General features: G+C 48.6%; 8 protein-coding genes across 8 annotated transcripts; 4 read left to right on the top strand and 4 right to left on the bottom strand.

The window, feature by feature from the left end:
• Nucleotides 1–883: 883 nt before the first annotated feature.
• On the bottom strand, nt 884–1600 carry N7529_004858 (uncharacterized protein; the record flags this gene model as incomplete). The annotated part of the gene is made up of 1 exon (XM_057240385.1): nt 884–1600. The coding sequence occupies one exon, from the start codon at nt 1598–1600 to the stop codon at nt 884–886; it is 717 nt and encodes a 238-aa protein (XP_057099680.1).
• An 871-nt stretch (nt 1601–2471) lies between these two features.
• On the bottom strand, nt 2472–3165 carry pin1 (peptidylprolyl isomerase ESS1; the record flags this gene model as incomplete). Its single annotated transcript, XM_057240384.1, has 4 exons — nt 2472–2481; nt 2545–2661; nt 2711–3111; nt 3163–3165. 4 exons carry the CDS (start codon nt 3163–3165, stop codon nt 2472–2474), a joined length of 531 nt encoding a protein of 176 aa, XP_057099679.1.
• Nucleotides 3166–3758: 593 nt separating this feature from the next.
• Nucleotides 3759–4423, top strand: N7529_004856 (DNA-directed RNA polymerase II core subunit RPB9; the record flags this gene model as incomplete). The annotated part of the gene is made up of 2 exons (XM_057240383.1): nt 3759–3838; nt 3997–4423. 2 exons carry the CDS (start codon nt 3759–3761, stop codon nt 4421–4423), a joined length of 507 nt encoding a protein of 168 aa, XP_057099678.1.
• Nucleotides 4424–4912: 489 nt separating this feature from the next.
• On the bottom strand, nt 4913–5505 carry N7529_004855 (mitochondrial 54S ribosomal protein uL14m; the record flags this gene model as incomplete). The annotated part of the gene is made up of 4 exons (XM_057240382.1): nt 5481–5505; nt 5346–5430; nt 5042–5266; nt 4913–4983 (listed from the first exon to the last, which is right to left on the bottom strand). The coding sequence occupies exons 1-4, from the start codon at nt 5493–5495 to the stop codon at nt 4913–4915; spliced, it is 396 nt and encodes a 131-aa protein (XP_057099677.1). The 5' UTR covers nt 5496–5505.
• Nucleotides 5506–6414: 909 nt separating this feature from the next.
• N7529_004854 (SET domain-containing protein) lies at nt 6415–8487 on the top strand (the record flags this gene model as incomplete). Its single annotated transcript, XM_057240381.1, has 2 exons — nt 6415–6528; nt 6589–8487. 2 exons carry the CDS (start codon nt 6415–6417, stop codon nt 8485–8487), a joined length of 2013 nt encoding a protein of 670 aa, XP_057099676.1.
• Nucleotides 8488–9055: 568 nt separating this feature from the next.
• N7529_004853 (putative carboxylesterase) lies at nt 9056–10719 on the top strand (the record flags this gene model as incomplete). The annotated part of the gene is made up of 2 exons (XM_057240380.1): nt 9056–10411; nt 10462–10719. The coding sequence occupies 2 exons, from the start codon at nt 9056–9058 to the stop codon at nt 10717–10719; spliced, it is 1614 nt and encodes a 537-aa protein (XP_057099675.1).
• A 978-nt stretch (nt 10720–11697) lies between these two features.
• On the bottom strand, nt 11698–13608 carry mrh4 (ATP-dependent RNA helicase MRH4; the record flags this gene model as incomplete). Its single annotated transcript, XM_057240379.1, has 1 exon — nt 11698–13608. The coding sequence occupies one exon, from the start codon at nt 13606–13608 to the stop codon at nt 11698–11700; it is 1911 nt and encodes a 636-aa protein (XP_057099674.1).
• Nucleotides 13609–15229: 1621 nt separating this feature from the next.
• bud4 (uncharacterized protein) lies at nt 15230–19566 on the top strand (the record flags this gene model as incomplete). The annotated part of the gene is made up of 5 exons (XM_057240378.1): nt 15230–15319; nt 15369–15783; nt 15842–18133; nt 18188–18885; nt 18940–19566. The coding sequence occupies 5 exons, from the start codon at nt 15230–15232 to the stop codon at nt 19564–19566; spliced, it is 4122 nt and encodes a 1373-aa protein (XP_057099673.1).
• Between the last annotated feature and the right edge of the window lie 598 nt (nt 19567–20164).

Genomic DNA, 20164 nt, shown 5'->3' with positions numbered 1-20164 from the left:
GAGGGGTTAGGATAACACTGGCGTTGCGTGACACGAGAACGTTGAGGGAGTGTTAAGTGCTGGGTCTACATGGAAGTAGTCTTATAAATATATAGATTCTGCTAGCTTGAAGCTTCAAGCTATATTTTTCATTGTAGTGAGTCTTGATTATAATACAAACCAAATCAAACACAAACACAAAGCCATATAAAGACTTATAGTCTCCTCTTGGCTAATCTTTGTCCCCCTTTGTCAAACCTCGTAATATTGTCACTATTCTCTTAGCTTGTGTAATGTTAATCAACTTCTTTAAATTTCAATCCTCTTTGTCTTTTTTTTTGGGGATTCACTGTGTCTGGCCTTTCGATATATTTTGCTGGTCTCTCAAATTGGTCTGAACTATGTAGGGCTGATGCCCACACGTGACCATAGGTCACAATTCCATAAAGTATTAGCAGTCACTTTGCATGCTAAACATCATATCATTGGACTATCATGGTCTTGAAGATATGAGTCAGATCAAATATAGCCTATATGCGTTGTGAAAGAGCTAAGCATAATGCAATCTATTCCGGGTCACCCGCAGCAATGCTCACCTACCTTTGAACTATCACTGTCTACGATCATCTGTATGTGAATTTGGAAAGAAAGAAAAAGCTGACAAAATTCTCAATAAAAATCTACAATCGTCATAAAAATTAAAAAAGCAAAGCTCCAGGGCAGAAGTTCCACACCTGGTTGAGCGCCATCTACCTGCCCTACGAAAGCGCCAATCCTGTCTGACGCCCCAGCCAAATCCCAGTCATAGTTCCATCTCCTCATTCAATCCTTTAAAAAGTAATGAAAAGAGACAAAGTCCCTCCCTTTCCGAAATAGAGCCAGAAAATCATACAAGTAGCACAGCTCACAGGGGGATGTAAAAGTTCCCCTCGAACCCCATGCTGTTGTCCACGCGTTCGTAGATCATGTGTCGGAGATCCATGATGGTTTCCTCATAGGTGGGCAGGACCAAGGCGTTCAGGCAAGACTCCCACTGGAACATGGCGCTGAGAAAAACCTTGCTGAACCACTTGTTGAATTCCTTGTAGTCGTTTGGGTTATTATACTTAAGGCTTCGAGGGTTGCACATGAGACGGTGGGCCAGGTGGATGACCCCGTTGCGGGCCTGGCACCAGTTGAAGAACTGTCCCTCAAGGTAGGCGCCCACCAGTTGGGTGTACTGGTGGGAGAGTCTGGCGTAGGCGCCCTCGTCGACGAAGATTCTAAGAGCCTGCTGGGGGATCTTGGCTGAGACTGCGAGGGTGGGGTTGATAAGGTTCCACTCCTCTTTCCATCCCAGGAGGTGCTCCATAGATTGGGCATGTCGGTCGAAGAAGGCGTGATCGGGAGAGCACAGACAGTTGAAGCGGTCGCCGCGCCGCAGCATCAACTTCTTCATGGTAGCGATGGTGGCCATGGCTTTTTGCTCAAGTGCGAGGAGGGCGTCGCGCAGCTCTGGGGGGATACGGAGCCAGATTGGCACCTCAAATTTGGTATGATCGAGTTCGTAGTCAAGGATGGAGGGGCTACCGTTGATATTAGACGCCTGGGCCTTGATTCGAGCCATAGTAGAAGTAGACATTGCGAATGGATTCAAGAAGGTGAAAATAGCGAGTAATCGGTCGAGCGAAGAAGCAAACGAGTATTTGATGGTGCTAGTAAAACAGGCTTTGGATCTGAGTAAGAAAAAAAAGAATGAAAGGAACTTGGGATCGAGGGGAAAGGCGATATACATCAGCCCCGTCCCTGAATTAGGAATCGGAGTAGTGTTTGCTCCGACGCTGGATACACTACTTTGGTTCAATTAATTCCATTTTTTTCCAAGTTTCTTTGTTCTGCTGCAACAATAGGTCAATAGACTAAGCCTACCATGGGACCTACATGTATACATGAGTGAGTAATTCAGATCCCAAAATAAGGTTAGTTGTTTACTTCGAGTCCCGGTTTATTTCCGGGGTTCTCTATCCGCTCCCCAGATTGTTTATTTCGAATTAATTCCAATGTTAGAAATCTTAGTTCAACCTTGAAAAGCTCATGTATAGAGATCAATCATACATAAGTAAGAGGTTAAAGCGAGCTTATTGATGGAGTATCCATTTGCTGACGTTTCAATGACGATCTCCATTGTTCATTTCAGATATAATGAGGTTTTCCAATTGTGACCCACTGTCAATAAGGTCCTATGTCACAACCACACCTATAATATTCATCTGATGAGCTCGTTTCGCACTTACATTGTTGCAGGTTACCGCAATTCCATTGTTCCTACCCGAGACAAGGTACCTAAGTACCTCAATATAAAGACAGAAGAGATGGCATTTCATTCATTGTAGATTTATTTTCTTTTGAAAGATTTCCGAAACGTGAGACCATGAATCCGAAGCGTAAATGCGATCAAAAGTTTTCCGCCGCTCCTCGGAATAAACCAAGATAAAAGATAAAAAAACACGGGTTTATTGAACGCTATATATGAGCTTTGTTAGTTATCGTATAGCGAAACCAGGTTCATATTGGAGGAAAACATACCGTTCGATGAGGTGGACGCCAGATGCGGTCTCGACAACTCCACTAACCTGGCCAGGCTGAAGAGCGAAAGCGGCATCTTCGAACTCCTTCTGCATCTCGCCATGTCCAAAGAACCCACTGGTCTCGTTAGTATCTGAGTAAATGTAATGCACAGATGAAGACTCACAGATCACCCTTCTTGCGGGCACTGCTGCAGTCAGATTCAGCAACCGCAAGGTCACCAAGGCTGGTCTCTCCAGACTGGATGCGCTGCTCATGACCCTTTAGGATCTCAATTGCCTCCTCCTTGGAACGGGTAATATCGGCCTCTCTCCAGCTGCTGGGACGACGACTGTCGCGGTGCTTGACGAGCAAGTGGCTGCAACGAATTTTGCCTTCGCCTTCACCAGAGGCATCGGGGCGGGCGGCCGGGGTGTGGTTCTGCGCCATGTAGATCTTGAGTTTCTCAGTATCGGTTCCGGCAGGAGGTTCCCAGCGAGATTCTTTTGTGGAGGGGTTAAAGTAGTAGGGGAGGTTCTTGGAGTTCGAATGGCGAACTTCCCATGCGTCGGGGAGACCTGTATCAGCCTACATAGAAGTCAGCCTATGAACGGATTAAAAATCATAACAGAAGCACACCATTTTTTGTATTTCCAACAAGAAATTGCCGAAGCTTTTAGTACAAGGAGATTGAATGGGATTGCAAATGTCAACGAAACGATCTACCAGGTAAGTCTTATGCGGAAACTGCGGGGGAATTACGTGCAAACAGTCCAAACAGAGCTAAGCTCCACTTTCTTAATATGCGACAGATTCTAACAACCTTAGGCATGTATCAACCATGTAGATATATATACATGTACATTTGAAAATGGCTATAATTGATTACAGGTATAGACAAATGCTGATCACAAACAGAGACGAGATACCTCCTCTAAATACAAATTGATGTGAGTATTATCACCGCTTTTCAGACGTGTATCATAACTTCCTTACTCCGTAGTTGTTCAGCGATCGCTCATTGGCTCCAAGGCACGTGCCAATATCGAGACGCTAATCCTATTCTGGATTCCTTCCAACTTCAACATCAGCGGGAGTCTCCAAAATATAAATATTTTGCTCGCATTTTTGTTTCTTCTCTGCTGCACCTTCGTTACACAGCAACGAGGTGTCCGTAAGTTCCCCTCGACGGATCCCCAACACTTCCACGCGACTCCCAACAATCCCCCGCAAACATGGCCGACAGTCCTTCTTCCTCCGCCGGTGGCGACTCTCAGCAGGTGAAGCAAATCCATTTCAAGTTCTGCCGCGAGTGGTAAGTAATTTGACAAGTCAACACATAATTGGGCTTGATATCGCATCGTTCTAAACGAGGATCGCACCTTTTTGATAACCAAGAGACGGGCGACCACCACCTGAGCGGGCGATACTCAAGCCATCCTCACTTCAAGCAAATCACTAACACCTCAACAGCTCCAACTTGCTTTATCCTAAGGAAGACCGCGCCACCAACCAACTTATGTTTACCTGCCGCACCTGTCACGTTGGTGAGCCCGCCACCTCTTACTGCGTCTACCAAAACAAGCTCCACAGTCAAGTTGGAGATACCGCCGGCGTGACTCAGGATGTGGGCTCCGATCCCACGGTTTGTGACCCTGATCTTTATACTATCCTATGCGGCGACACCCCTTTCATTGGCCAGGTCCAACCCAACCCCATCCCCAAAAAGGATCTATCTGATGAACTGTTGGATGAAATGTTCATCGGCAAACTTCCCGAGGACTACCCCAAAATCGAGGATTTTATCACTGAGGACATCTTTCACGAAGAAAGCGTCCCAATTGAGTCTGCCAAACTTGAGCGGGTCTCCGCCGACTCTAACCACACCCATTCCCATTGAACAACTTGAGACTAACACCGAGGATGACAGCTTCCGCGGGCGAACAAAACCTGCCCGAGCTGCAGCGAGACCGAGGCTGTCTTCTTCCAGTCACAGCAACGATCCGCCGAAACCGGAATGGTAAGAATCGATACACAACCGATACCCCCAACCTCTTAACCTATAGGAATCGTGCGCTGACACTCACCTTCCGTTCAGAAACTCTACTACGTCTGCTGTGCCTGCGGTAATGTCTACATGTGACTATGGTTGCTTTTCTCTGCTTTTTTAATGCGAATGCGGTGGTCTCCATTTCCGATACCCCTTTTAATATTTTGTGTTTTACGTTAATTCGAGCTTCGGGATGCATACTGGAGTTTGGCGATCGGGAACAGAGAAAAGAAAAAAATGTCTTTGAACTGGGAAATATGCGGATTTTCTATTGATACATAGGAGTAAATTGATCCTGCCAAACATAAAACGCTTTGCCAACTGTAGAAACCAAAGATATTACACGTGGACCGGTGCCAAAGACAAGATCTTCGACCACTTCTTGTTCCGTAGTTCCTGTCCGACGACTCCTATGAAATGTTAGTTGCCGAGATGTATATGTCAAGGCCGACACTCGAGATGACCAACCGTTCATTCTTGTCCCGATAGGATCACCGGACTTGTTCACCAAAACGCATGCATTGTCACCAAAGCGGACAAGTGACCCGTCGGGCCGTTGTAGCTCCTTCTTCACGCGCACAACGACGGCATGTCGGATATCACCACGGCGGACCTTACTCGCGAGCGCAGCGGCGGTGGTGGCTTCGGAGCCTGCAGATCGCTGCTTCTGGACGACAACGACTATCCGGTCACCTGCACACACACAATCACCATGTTAGTCTAGATTCTTTGTCTGCTGCATACCCTAATGTATGCTGGGTCGGAGACTGACCGATTGTCGCGGGCCGCTTCTTCTTCAGGACGTTCACGCACTCGACGATCGAGGCGCCCGAGTTGTCAATGCAACTTAATAGTGTCTGGTGAAACAGTCAGTGACTTCCGGCTTTGTGTTGAACGGCTTGCTCACCTTTAATTGAATCATTGTGTTGTTGTTTAATTGCTGGGTGATAACGCTTGTCCGCAATTTGTTCTCGCGGCCGGAGGGAGGTTTCGCCGGACATTGGGTTTTTCCGGGTATCTATGTCCCTTCTCCGTATACTATGGGCACTTCAAACTCGTCCTGTGAAATTCAACTTGGTCGCTGGATATTCAGGACTTGATAAACCGATGTTGATTTGCTTTTTCAAAGGTTGTATGTCATGGGCATATTCTTAATGGCATGTATCAAACTTCATTTCTAATCGTTGAGATGTCCTTGTAAGACTGACTATGTTGGTAATAATGTAGATTTTTGTACTTAAATCAAGTAATTTCGTTTCGAATTTAGCCATTGATGATAAGCACACTGTCTTTGAGGGTGAGGATGAATTTTTTTGTCCAATTGCTGGTTTTACGGTGATTTTGGTCGGCTTTATGGCATGGGATACGGAAGAATATATATGAGAAGAACATTGAGATTGATCGCAATTATCGTCTCAAATCTTATTTGTGAATTATTGGCTATCTAGTATGATGCCTAAACACTTCCATAGGCCCTTCAATAAATTTGATGCAGAAATTAGATGCAAAACCACAATCCATACAGGTTCAAGTAGAATTGGAAGTTAGAAAACTCGATGACATTAAAGACAAAGTGCACGGTTCCGCCCCTAAAAACATGCGTTGCGGAGGAACACTCTCCTTCCTTGGAGTCTCGGGGTCTCAATACATTCACATTGTCTTCCCGTCTACATTCTCTAACACTTACACTCTTTTGAATTTCTTTATTCCGAAGAGCCAAGGGTCCGACCCCCTGCGGATCTCCGGTTCTCTCCACCGTGCAATTACCTTCGCACCGCATTCCATGACACCTTTTCTCTTTCGCTCCGATCTCCAGTGGTTTTTAGCCTGCCACATCCAATATGCCTCCCAAGAGAGCGCGCAATAGCTCGCCCGCGACCGAACGACGCGAGCGGCTGACTCTGGCCAAACTGGCCAGCTATGACGATGTCGCAACCGATGCGCTGGTGGATCATGTACGCCCTTTGCACACAGTTCAACATTGATGTTTGTCCGCTGACTGTCTCTACTCCTAGGCTTATTTTTGGACCACTACTCGAAAGAACCGCACCAAGTATAGCCCTGCCCGCGGCATCCACGACGACGACATTGGGCGCATTCTTCTCCACGATGTCATTGTCAACAAGGATATCCCAGCCGCCGAACGCAAGTTGTTGGATATCTCAGGCCTCAAGAAATACATGGCAAATCTCCGCAGCCCACGGGAGAAGGAGTGGTTTCGCCGACACATTCGCAAGTACATTCAGATGTATCTTCCAGACTGTCCATTCGAGGTCACCACCACCAACCGATACATCATCACGCAACATGAAGCTGCAATTTGTGCTCGCAGGTCTATCAAAAAGGGCGAGGAAATAAAATACCTGAGTGGAACGCTCGTGTCCATGACACACGAAGAAGAGTTGGATCTTGGCTTGACCCGTAAAGACTTCAGCATCGTGATGTCCAGTCGCCGCAAGTCCCCATCATTCTTTTTGGGCCCTGCTCGCTTTGCCAATCATGACTGTGACGCCAATGGTAGTTTGACGACCCGGGGAAACGAGGGCATGTCTGTCTTGGCTATGCGCGACATTTATGAGGGGGAAGAAATCACGGTCTCGTATGGTGAAGACTACTTCGGCGTTGATAATTGCGAGTGTTTATGCCTCACCTGTGAAAGAGCCGTCCGAAACGGTTGGTCTACGAATACAGACTCGGACGCCAACAGCAAAGAGTCCAGCCCTGTGTCTGATGCAGCACAGGTTGAAGATGGCGCTGCAAGCAGGAAGCGCCGACGCAGCTCGGAAGTGGATGATTCTGATAGCTCCTCGTCTGTGACTTGCTCTACCCCGCGCAAACGGGCGAAGTTCCAGCGGCAGATTTCCAAATTGCGAAAGGAGATCTCCGCTTCTGAACTTGCTGGCGAATCAGCACCAACACCTGGATCGGACGCCACCCCTATTCCGGATACTGTTCTTATACCAACGAGTATTTTGACCAAATCATCGCCTCAAGTGGCCAAACTGAAGGAGGAGATTTCAGAATTAACTGCAGAAGCATCACCTGACTCACTAACGCCGGGCTCGCTCGCTGCAGAATCGGGGTTGTCAGGTGTTGTTACCCCAAGCGATAAAAATGAGGACATTCGCAAAAATCCAACCCCCACAGGTTATGGGTCGCCCAAGTCCAACGCCGACGAATCTCACCGATCCTCGACGTCGACTTCCCCCACAACTGTGGACGACATTGGAGCCCGGATCAAAACCGAGGAAAGCGCATTCGAACCAACTGAATCAGAAACACCTAACGGTGACAATCGTCCAGAAGTCTCTCTCGAAGGTCAGCGCGTTTCCACATACACTATGGATCATGATCTCCGAGAAGGACCATCAGACTTACCAGACTCCCTTACATTAGATGATACCAATGAGACCCCAATCGAACAGCCTAAGAAGAAAAGGTCATACAAAAAGCGCCGATTCATCGTTGACTCGGTCGAGACTGAGTCGCAAGTTGCCCGAGTCCCCGGAGACTACACCAAGACATCACGGCTACTTGCTCAGAAGTATGATCGCTGGGTTGAGTGCCAAACCTGTGATGCATGGTTCCTTCAATCGAACTCGTATCTCACACGACGCGAATGTCCACGTTGTGAACGCCACTCCAAGCTTTATGGGTTCCAATGGCCCTACACCGATAAAAATCCGGACGGGGAAGAGCGAGTTATGGACCACCGCACAGTCCATCGGTTTTTGTCCCCCGATGCACAAATGCGCATTAATCGTCGAGACCGCGGCGTGAGCTTTGGAATCACTCCCACGCCTGAACTGTCTGACACGCACACCCCCGAAACGGAGACTAGTGACGCCAATGAGTCTCGCCGCGATGCGAGGGCAAGCCGCCGGCGCACTAGAGAGCTTCGTATGACTATGTAAAAAATATTGGGTCTATGAGATAAGAAGGTGGAGTTTGGTTGGGAGGGCATATGTGACAATATTTGGTTCCCTGCATCGTTAAACGGATTGGTGTTTGGATCACGATGCATTTTCAGGGTTGGAAAGCTTTATGTTTGTTTGCATACTTTGATATTTGTTTTCGACACATTAATGAGCACGGCGTTGAATTTGATTACATGTGAAACCTGAATGCACTACCTACATATCAATATGTATCACAATATAGCATCATAGATGTCGGCATGATCAAATCCGACTTGGCCATCTTACCATCCCCCGCATTTTGCCCCGGCAGCATCAACAATAACTGCACCAATGAGCGCCTTGCATATTCGATTTCGAGATTGATTTCTTGCAAATGGTTAAATTGCTTGGAAGTCACGCAAGTTCGTTCGGGGGGTTGTTCCACCGAGTGTGGGTTAATTGAATGGGGTATTTGCTGTATTTGCTCCTTCATCTTTTATGTTATATATGACCTTTGCCAGTGATCAAGAAGATTTGAACTGTTAGGGCCAATTGTACCAGTGTTGCAAACCAATAATATTCAATGATGAGACTGCTATACAATTCAATCCTGGCCGTACTTGGCTTCGGGTTCACAGCTCACGCCTATGACAATCCTCTAGTCTCCCTCGACTATGGATCCTTCCAAGGCCAGTATGACAGTTCACTTAATCTTTCGTATTTCCGCAAGATTCCATTTGCTGCACCACCGACAGGCGAGAACCGCTTCCGCGCACCTCAACCACCACTAAAGATCACCGACATATATGATACAGACCAAGACTTCGACATGTGTCCCCAACGCACTGTCAATGGGACCGAAGATTGTCTTTATCTAGGTCTCTTTTCACGGCCATGGGATGTGTCCAAGAGCACCAAACGGCCTGTACTAGTCGTCTTCTACGGGGGTGCATTCATCCAAGGCAGCGCGGCATTCACAATGCCACCATCTTCATTCCCTATCCTAAATGTGACAGATACAAATGATTATATCGTCATTTACCCAAACTACCGCGTCAATGCCTTTGGTTTTCTACCTGGAAAAGCAATCAAAGACTCCCCTACCTCCGATCTGAACCCCGGACTACTGGACCAACAATACGTTTTGAAATGGGTCCAAAGCCACATTCACCACTTCGGCGGTGATCCTCACAACGTAACAATATGGGGCCAGTCAGCCGGCGCAGGCTCAGTCGTCGCACAAGTCCTCGCAAATGGCCGAAACGGCCAGCCTAAACTCTTCTCCAAAGCGCTCGCCAGTTCGCCCTTTTGGCCAAAGACATACGACTACAATTCTCCACAGGCAGAAGAGATCTATACCCAGCTTGCCAATCTGACTGGTTGCACGAGTGCGCATGCTAGCGAGACACTCGCTTGTCTCAAATCTGTAGATGTGCAGAAAATTCGTGATGCGAACCTCGTTATATCAGCGAGTAACACTTGGACGACGAGCTCTTATACCTGGGCTCCTGTCATTGACGGGAGCTTTCTTGTCGAGACGCTGACAAAGACTGTCAACCGTGACGCGCTGAATACACAATTCGTTTGGGGCATGTATAACAGCCACGAGGGAGAGAACTTTATCCCCTCGGGATTGAAGAGTGCGGTTGATGTGAATGGATTCAACTCCTCGGTTGGGAGTTTCCATCACTGGTTGACTGGATTTGTGCCGGAATTATCAGCCAAGCAAATTGGTCAAGTTGAGTCAATCTATTATCCAGCCGAGGGCGATACAGAGACCATAGTGAATTATACAACCTCTTATGTGCGGGCTGGCTTGGTTTATCGTGATCTTGTTCTAGCCTGTCCGGCTTACTGGATTGCTTCTACTGCTACGGTGAAAGGGTATCTTGGGGAGTATACGATTTCGCCAGCCACACACGGTAGTGATACTATTTATGTACGTTGCTCCTAGGCTTTGGACGGGTCGTGTGCTAACTTTGACGATAGTGGAACCGTATCAATGCAGTCCAACAAACGAACCCTGTCGTCTATGAAGGCTACGCGGGTGCTTTTGCGAGTTTCTTTCAAACGGGTGACCCGAATGCGCATAAAGTGACTAATTCCTCAGAGCCAGGTGTGCCAGAGCTTAGGCAAACGGGCGAGGAATTTGTCGTGGTGGATGATGGGTTTCAGAATGTGAAGCTGGTTGATTTGAAGGATCGGTGTAACTTTTGGCGCAAGTTGGCTGAGGAGATACCCATCTAGAGAGTAAATAGACAACCAAGAACCATGCTTGTCAAGGTGTAAAGCAGCCAGGAATCAAATGCGCTGTTCATATGCTTTGGTGGTTATTTATCTTGTAGGAGGGTTCGGTCGAATAGCTTTATATGTATTGTCCGAGAAAAATTAAATATCTCGCCGCTATAAGTACAAGATTTAAGATCATGAATAGAGGCATTCTACAGACAGATAGCAATAGCTTCAATAAGGTAGTTTCTCTAAGACAAATGGCAATACATCCAAACTAGATGTAAAAGAGACGAAAAAAGAGCAGTAACTTAACGATATATCATTATCTATTATGGATGTGAATGTTTTTTCAATTGACCTCGGGAGGTTATCTCCAATTTCTCTGCAATAGTTTTATCAAGCCACATGGACGAGTGTCAACCCCCCTCTCTTTTTACCTTCTCCTTTTCCACCACCGAGTTTATGACTTACAAATGAGAACTCCAGCAAGAAGAACGGCATAATCGGCCGAAGAAACAGCAAACTCGGTAAGAATCCAGGATCGGGGACCATACTAGATCAGTGGGCCGGTATTGCACATGATAGATAGGTCCGAGCGGAATGTGGTTGTTCATGGCAGTGACATGGTCTTGATATCACTACTATTACCGACATGGAGACTGCTGATCCCAAGCATGCCAAATGGGAGCGTGAGTTTCAGAGATACTTCAACATCTCTTTTCTTTTCTTGCCCTAGAACTATGAATGGCTGGTCTCTACTACTTAGTGCGCTATGGATACACGGAATAGAATCAAAAATTGGAATCAAATACCATTATGGACTAAGGGAGAACTAGGTTCGTGATAAAAAGTTGTATATTTCCAAAGATCCAATGACTATTGCAATGACAATGGGTATAGTCGTTTCCCAGTTTCCAAAAAATCAAACCCTCTCTAATCAACGCCATGTATGTTACAGGTTTTATACAATGAGATTAATGCATGAATCTGGATCTAGATCAGAGCCTGGCCACGGAACATGCCTTCGCGAACCTCGCGGACAACGTCCTTGCGGTCCTTCTTGCCCACCAGGACAACACCTCGACCACGCTTACCCATACGGCCCAGACGACCGAGACGATGAATGAAGTCGATGGTAGTGTGGGGAACATGGTATAGGATGACAGTCTTCACTGCCAGCGTGTCGATACCACGGGATGCGATGTCAGTAGTGACAAGGACCTTGGTATCAGGGAGGCGGCGGGTATGCTCCTGGGGACGCTCAGGCAAATCGAAGGGGATGCCGCCGCTAGCGCGGTTCTTCTTTTTATTGAGCATGATCTCCTCTGCAGTGGGAGGGAGCTTAACCTCCGTGAACTCATTGAGGGTTTCTTCTTGCTTTCGAGAATCGGTGTCACGGGACAGCGAGACAGCATCAATGCCCTTTGATTGGAGGAATTTGGTAACCTCCTCGGCTTCCTCACGTTCGTTGACGAACACCATGATCTTCTTGGTTTTCTGTTCCATGTACGCATTGAGAGGTCCCCATGTCTCGCTGGACTCATGCCTGTCGCCTGCCTTGCCGATTGACCAGATGACATCGGCGCAGGCCAGGTCTCGGTTTCCGCGGTACGGTTCCTTCTCAATGTCTACAACACCCAGCTGCACGCGACGAGGGATGGCGTGCAAGTTCGGGGTCGTTAGTCGTTGCATGTCGGGGAAGCGCTTGCGCAGCTGATTGTCAAGACTTCGGGGGATGGTGGCCGAGCATAGGATCAATTTTTGAAGAGATGGGTTTACTTTAGCAATGATTTCGGTGGTAGTTGGGATGAATGACCTATCCATCAGTGAGTCGGCTTCGTCGAGGACGAGGTGAGTGACTCGGCTGAGGATGTTGGGATTTGATTTCGCAACAGAGCCCAGAAGGTGAGGGGTGGAAACCAAAATGTCGATGCCGGCTGGGTGGAAAAGAGTGTTCTTGATACGACGGGGGGTGAAGGTCGATGAGATTTCGCCGGAGCGATATTTGACTGTGTGCGCCAGCTCTTTAAGCTTGGCACCAACCTGGGAAACCAATTCGGAAGTCGGAACGAGAATAATAGCGCGGGGGCGAGCGGCGTTGGTCATCGGAGGTTCCTCGGGCTCGAGGCTGAACGCCTTGTGCTTCGTTATCTCTTGCCGCTCTTGTGCCTTTTGTTCATCAATGGCTTTCTGTTCCTCCACCTCGAGGGCTTCAGCGCGCTTAACAGCGTCAACGATGGGAAGCAAGTACGCCAAAGTCTTGCCAGAACCAGTCTCCGCTGCCAGGAGGTACTGATCAAAATTGTATTCCGATTCTTCGTCACCTGCCTTCTTCAGCTGTTTCTTCCTCTTAGATTCATCCAGCAAGAGTTCCGGGATAGCAAGTCGTTGAATCGGTGTGGGGCTGACGTCACTCAGACCTGGCAGAGCCTGAAGGAAAATTGATTGGCGCACTGCAGGAAGGAGAGGGAAGTGGTCAAAACTGGTGATGTTGGCAAGTCGAGATTTAATGGCTGTACGTCGGCCGTAGGGCACAGCTGTCAAGGTTTCCTGCATCTTCAACGCCTTGTACAGTGGGCTATCCTTCCTCTTATCCGTCTTGCCTTCTTCTCCCGAACGCTTAAGGGCCGCTTGAGATCGTGTACGTGGAGCATCTCGAATGCGTGCCTGGGTCTGGTTCATCGAAGCGAAAGGGCCAGCCCGTTCCCTTCGCGGTTTGGTAGTTGATGGCAAGGATGGCTTAGAAACGTCAGGTGACAGGGCCATCCGAGCAGCCTTGCGGCGCAATCGAGCGGTGGCCATGCCTCGTGTGGTCTGCCATGAGGCTAAGAGAATTGATGGGGCGATCAAGGTCGCCTTAGTCTGGCATAGGAAACATATCGAGGAACGAATCGGCAGAGGCATTCTGCCTGGAGTGGATGCGATGGGAAGCAAAAATCTGAAAGTTGAAAAATCGTGAAAGGAGAGGCCAGAACAAGGCTCAGGCTGTTTTTTTCCGCGATGATATAATGCACCATTCCTTTCTCGGATTAGTGCCGATCATAGACACCTGATAAGATCATGTGATAGTGAAGCCTCAGGCCGAATTAACGGTACCTAGGTAGAGTATAAAACTAAATTTACATATGTAGATATCAACATTTGAACACTTGATTGTCTTCGTGTGTTTTTCGATGCTAATCCGCCAGTATATCTATATCAATTGCGGAGAATAATTGTTTTTGTTTCCCTCTTTTGTTGCTTATTTTGCTTGTTTTGCCCAGTCTTTTTCCCCTCCAAGTTATAGACATAGGAGTGGTGGTGATAAATCCATAATTATGTCCTTATTGTCTTGTATTGATACAAACGTGGGAATTGGGAAAATATCAAGAAAACTGTTCATAATACCTATGTAGGATAGTGTCTATGTTTCTGGGGCGATAAAATGTGTTTGTTTATACATCATCAGGACAACAATATAACTGAAACTTCACTAATGATGTTTGCTCCCGAGGTCGACACCTTCCCCACCTTGTGTTTGATTTCAACTGCCTAGATCAATAGAGATGTCAGACTTATCTACGTGCCCGAGGGATAACTGTACAGTTTTGTTCTCGATCGTCGACAGGTTGCCTACTGACATTTGGACAAGGAGGATGGTGGAGTTGGATGAAGTGGAGTTTCTACAACAATCCAAGCGCATTCAGCCTGTGCTTCCCGTGACTATAACTATTTCGTTGGATTCTGTGTCATTATATAAAAGTTATACATAACCTTGTAAGCCTTCAGCTTGATTGTCAGGCATTTGTTAGGCCAAAATATAACATGATTCTCAGTTTGGTCGAAGTGAATTCGAATTTTTTTGCGAGAGAACACGAATATCAAGATCTAGAGGGGTTTCATACAAGGAAGTTAGCGTGAATCTATATCTCGATATTGGCTAAACCTGCTCGAGACTAGTGCCGTGGACACCTGACGCAAAACAGACGCCGAAACTGATGAGTCAGCAGCTTGATGCGCGGTTGCCATGACGACTCCCGCAACAACAGACCTGCTTTGGGGTAACAATCCACTTGAATCCATGGGAGAGACATATCAAGTTTCGTTGTTTTTGCTTCTCTTCTTCACAACTTCTTTATTTGTGGCTATTTTCAGTTCTCTGCTTGCTTCCTGTGAGTTGGCATTCGTATCAATTCACATCCCTTCGTTATCCCTTTCTTATTTGCCATTCGACATCCTGATTTGGGTTTGTTTTGGTGCTCTCTGGCGCAGCATTCCTGCTACGATCGACACGACCTTTACGCTATCTTAGCCAATCCACCATCTTGTTGGCAAACATTTTCCACGCGACTTTTAGGCATCTGTTAAGAAAGGTATGGTACCTGATCTCTGCGCGATTTATGTCCTTTGTCATCGCTTGTGAATCCACTCGCCAATCTGGACGTACTTAGGTGATGAACAAGGACTGATACACCATAGGCATCTGATTGCCTTAGATTCATTTCCAATCACACCTATATCCCACCCACCGAAGCCCAACAACAGCATGGGTAACGGATCTGGCCAGCGGCCGCTTTCCGAAGTGAGTCCCATGGCCCAGAGGCGCAACTCGCCCAGTTGGAACCAAGTCACCAAGGTAACATGACTGGGATATGTTATTGTGACCGCCATACTAACAAGACTAGCAGATGCCAAATGGCGAATCACCCGCATACGATGTCTCGTCTCTGAATAACACAGCCTCCCCACGTCTCTTTTGGAAGGGTCGCGACTCCCCGTCGCCATTCTCCAAGGGGGCCGAAAATAAATCCCCATACGACCCAGAGGGGTGTTACTTCCCAGCAAGGCGCCCATCGCTCGAGAACTTGAAGCGCGTGTCGAAGGTGAAAAATCACAGCTTCCAAGAGGGCAGCCAGGAATATGATCCGGCATCAGTAGTTGTGCCACACAGACCACTGGCATCGGCGCGGTCGCCGCAACGAGACAGCCAAATGAAAATTGCAAAGTCACAGGCCCACGAAGAGGATACCGCGCAGTTGGGTCGCCCTCCGTCTCCGAGCAAAGATCAAGCATCCCCAAGCAAATCATCGTTATCAAAGGGTAGCCGATACGGAAAGGGCTTCGATCCCCAGAACGATATTTGGTCTGAATATGGCAGCGCCGGACATAGACATGCCAAGAGTGTTACTTTTGATCATGCCCCCCCCTCAAGTTAATGAATATGAAATGACGACCCCCGATCCATCATCAACTGCGTCTGAATCACGCGAAAATAGCTACGAATCCGAGGAAGAGGGAGATATTAGCTTCGAGCACGAGTCATCCATCGAGCGTGATGATAGCTTTGATGCCTCACTGGAGGACATTGAGAAGACCCCTGTTGTGTTGCCCGAAGACTGGCGCTTCATGAGTCCTGGCTCAAACGCTGACAGCGACCCATTCGTCGACCATATTGAGGAAGACAGCACCGAGGAACGGCCGATCTCACGTGAAGCGGGTTCATCCGGGCACACACGGGTTGAGTCACTGGACTCCAACGGCGAGCGTCGCCCTCTCCCACCTTTGCCATCCGTGAATCGTATGTCTGCTGCGCGCCCCTCATCGGCTGGGAAAATGGCTTCTGCCTTTGAGCTTGGTAGCGCCGGCCTGCGTGGGCTTCCTGTACCTCCGGCTGCTGCCTCATGCAACAAATCCGATATCACCGGCGCTGTCTCCTTGGAGGATAGACTGCGTCTCATGATGCTTCAAGAAAGGGAGAATGACGAGAACCACGACCAGAAACACCCCACAGAAGAGCCCTTGGAATTGCCTATGGCAGACGAGGACGCCACACCCACGAACGGTGTACGCGACGATGATGAGTCTCATGAACTCTTCTTTTCTCCGCCACGCATTTCCCGGGACTCTATCCTGCGAGGCATTCGGAATGGTGACAGCTTCGAAGAGGACGACAGCTTTGACGAGTCCTCCCAGATTGCTTCCAGCCCCCACCATTATGACCATTACGACCCTGATGTTCCCATTCCATCACTAGAAACGGACGACGACGACTCATCCAGCGTAATCGTTAAGCAAGAAGAGCGGGAGGAAGACCTTTATTCCATCACAGATTATTATCAGAACAAGTCGGACAACAGCTTGTCGTCGCGTGATCAGCGTGCCAAGTACGATGAAGACAGCAATTACTCACTCCGCTCTGCTGCTGAGGCTGCCGAACAGGCACGCGCCGCACCTGAACACTCCGGCCACGGCTCTGGGCAGACCACTCCCGTCGCCGAAGAACAGGATGACGCCGAAAAGTCGGTAGAAGTCAACAAGACGAATGCAGAGCACGAAGAGCTCAATGATTCCCACGACCGGGCTTTTGATATGTCATCTGTCCGTCAGTCTCTGGCACGCCCTGTAACCCCCGAAATGCAGGAAGGCGAGGCCTCTGAGCCCTCCACGCCAGACTCGGTCATTCGTCATCCTGTTAATGACGATCAAAACCCGGAGGAGGACCCAGAGGAAGAGAGCTTCCATGAAGAGGACCCAGAGGAGGAAGAAACCGAACACTATGAGAGCTCATCTGACGAGTCTGTACCGGAACCTGTGGCCACAATTCGAGCTCCCGGTGCCGGGTTGAAGACTCGTCCGTCTCTAACCCCTGCGGATATGCAATCCATGGCCGCTACCCGTCGCAAGATTAGTGGCCAGCACATTCCTCCAGTTCCACCATTGACCAAACAGACCTCCAATGACTCGAACTCTTCCGATCGCGAGCAGAAGCCGACTGACTCGCCACCCAAATTAGCGATGCCAACTGGTTTCGCTCAACGACAAAGTAGCCTGATGCAGCTGGACATCCCCTTCAGCATCCAGGAAGAGAGTCTCGGCTCCGGCCTTAACAAGGAGTTTGACCGTGTCATTGAGTCACAAAAGGTAGCGTTCCACATCGCTCTTTCCCAAAGCCCCCATTTTGTGCCTTCCCAGACCCGAACACACAAGGATCCCGTGAATCAAGGAAATCGAACCCCCGCTGACCCTTCACTTGCAAAACAGCGAGGCTATCTCATGAGACAGAACACCAAAGTCATTATTGCTAGCAGCCGTAACGAAGAAGAACCTATGCCACCCACAGAGCAAACAGCCCAAGATCCACGTGGTACACGTTCGGCTGGGTCTTCCCCACGCAAGCCTAGTCAGCAGACCTGGACAACGGTTCCATGGAATGGCTCTGCTCGTCGGTCAAGCATCAAGCCTGCCAGTGGAATCCCAAAGAAGAAGCCGGTTCCTGGTACGGGTGGTGTACCCCCTCTCCCTGGACAGGCGAGTAACGTACAAGAAGCCCCCGCAATCATCGAAGAGAACGAACCAGCGATCTCGGAATCGTTTGAAGAAGGCGAAGAGCGAGGCCGTCTGTTTGTCAAGGTTGTTGGCCTGAAGTATTGTGATCTCCCTCTTCCTCGCGGTACGCATACACCGACACACTTTACCTGAGGCTATCTTACTAACCCAACACTAGGTGAACGTTCCTACTTTGCACTCACTTTAGATAACGGACTGCACTGTGTTACCACATCCTGGCTGGAGATGGGGAAATCCGCCCCCATTGGACAGGAGTTTGAGCTTATTGTCCAGAATGACCTGGAGTTCCAGCTCACTCTCCAGATGAAGATCGACGAGACCAAGTTCCAAACCCAGGAGCCTGCCGCATCGCCGTCTCGCCAGAAGGCTTCCGCCCTCAGCCGTGTCTTTGCATCCCCCCGCCGTCGCAAGGAGCTCGACATCAAACAGCAAATGCAGTCACAACAGCAAAAGGCCAAGGATGTCAATGCCCCTGTATATGAACGACTGCGCAACTTGGTTGCACGTGACGGCAGTTTCGGCCGTGCGTATGTGGCTTTGAGCGATCATGAGCAGCAGGCGTTTGGTCGTCCTCACATTGTCGATGTTGCTTGCTTCAATGAGTGGGCTGTTGAGGAGCAAATGAGTAGTGTGAAGAGCAAGAAGAGTGCGACAAGCGTGAGCACGCAGCGTCGGCCACCATACAAGATCGGTAAATTGGAAGTACAATTGCTCTTTGTGCCCAAGCCCAAGGGCAGTAAGGATGATGATATGCCCAAGAGCATGAATGCTTGTATTCGCGAAATGCGGGATGCAGAGAGTGTCGCAGCTCGCTCCTGGGAAGGCTTCTTGTCTCAGCAGGGTGGAGATTGTCCCGTAAGTAGTTCCAATCCTTTGGTTCCCATATGTACCGCTAACAATCAACAATAGTTCTGGCGTCGTCGCTTCTTCAAGCTCCAGGGATCCAAGTTGACAGCCTACCACGAAACAACACGCCAGCCTCGTGCCACAATTAACCTAGCCAAGGCCTCCAAGCTCATCGATGATCGGTCGTCTTTGCTTCAGAAAGAGACCAGCACGAGAAATGGCGGCCGCCGCAAGTCCGCCTTTGCCGAGGAAGAAGACGGCTACATGTTTGTTGAAGAAGGGTTCCGTATCCGCTTTGGCAACGGTGAAGTCATTGATTTCTACGCGGATAGCCCCGCAGACAAAGAAGGCTGGCTCCGAGTCATGTCTGAAGCTGTTGGCAAGGGTTCTTCCTCAGGCAGCGGGTCCATTAAGCCTTGGGCTGATCTTGTGCTTAAGCGCGAGCGCAGCATGAAGACAAGCAGCGAGACTACTGAGCACCGTCCTGCTAGTGGCATTCCCACCGCATCCGCCGCTCCTCCTTCGCCTACTCGGAGTAGAAATAGTGCTATGGTGGGACCTCCATCTTCAGCAGGATCCGGGGCGCCGGCGCCCCAATCCCCTCGTCCCCGACACAAGCACACCTACTCTCAACCTGAGCTGGGCTCTGCCGAGGCTCGTCGACAGAAAACCCGATCTCTCATGTTTTGAATTCGATTCGCATACGAATTGAATTTCATACCAACCCCCCTCTTCACTTCTTCTGTCCATGATGTCAAGTTGTGTTGTCACAATAACTACTTTTTTTTATTTGCCCTTTCAATGTCTTTTCTTGCTTTTTCTTGCTACGCGTGGCCAGTCATTTTGCTTCGTTTCTTTTTGTTCTTTCCCACTCAGCAATCTTTTTTGAGGTGTTGGTGTATGATGCGACTCGACTGTTTTCTTCTTCCTTTTCTTTGTGAAATTATCCTTTCCTATGAATTTTTGTGATCAAAGTGAGGAAAAGCCTGTTCCTAGCATCCTCAATACGGCAATTGTACGATTCAAACCCTCATAGCAAGCACATCTGATTTTCTCATGTTACTCTGTCACTGCAGCTTCCGTTGCTCGTTAATGATACATACGTTGCTCTTTCTTACTTCCCTTTCATGAGTCCATAATTCGGGTTGAATATAAATTTCGTTTTCTTGTTCAAAATTTATTCCTCTGAAGACCTGTCTCGATTAAAAAATCAGCAAAATCGACGGGTCCAAACGTCACCCAGTCAATTGATTGTTCGCTTCACCAAGCCCGCCGTGAACCACAACGC

Source organism: Penicillium soppii (assembly GCF_028829465.1).
Source record: "Penicillium soppii strain IBT 18220 chromosome Unknown utg000004l, whole genome shotgun sequence".
In the NCBI taxonomy this organism is placed as follows: Eukaryota; Fungi; Ascomycota; class Eurotiomycetes; order Eurotiales; family Aspergillaceae; genus Penicillium; species Penicillium soppii.
The sequence above is the reverse complement of the archived record's forward strand: the minus strand, read 5'-3'. Positions and strand labels throughout refer to the sequence as shown.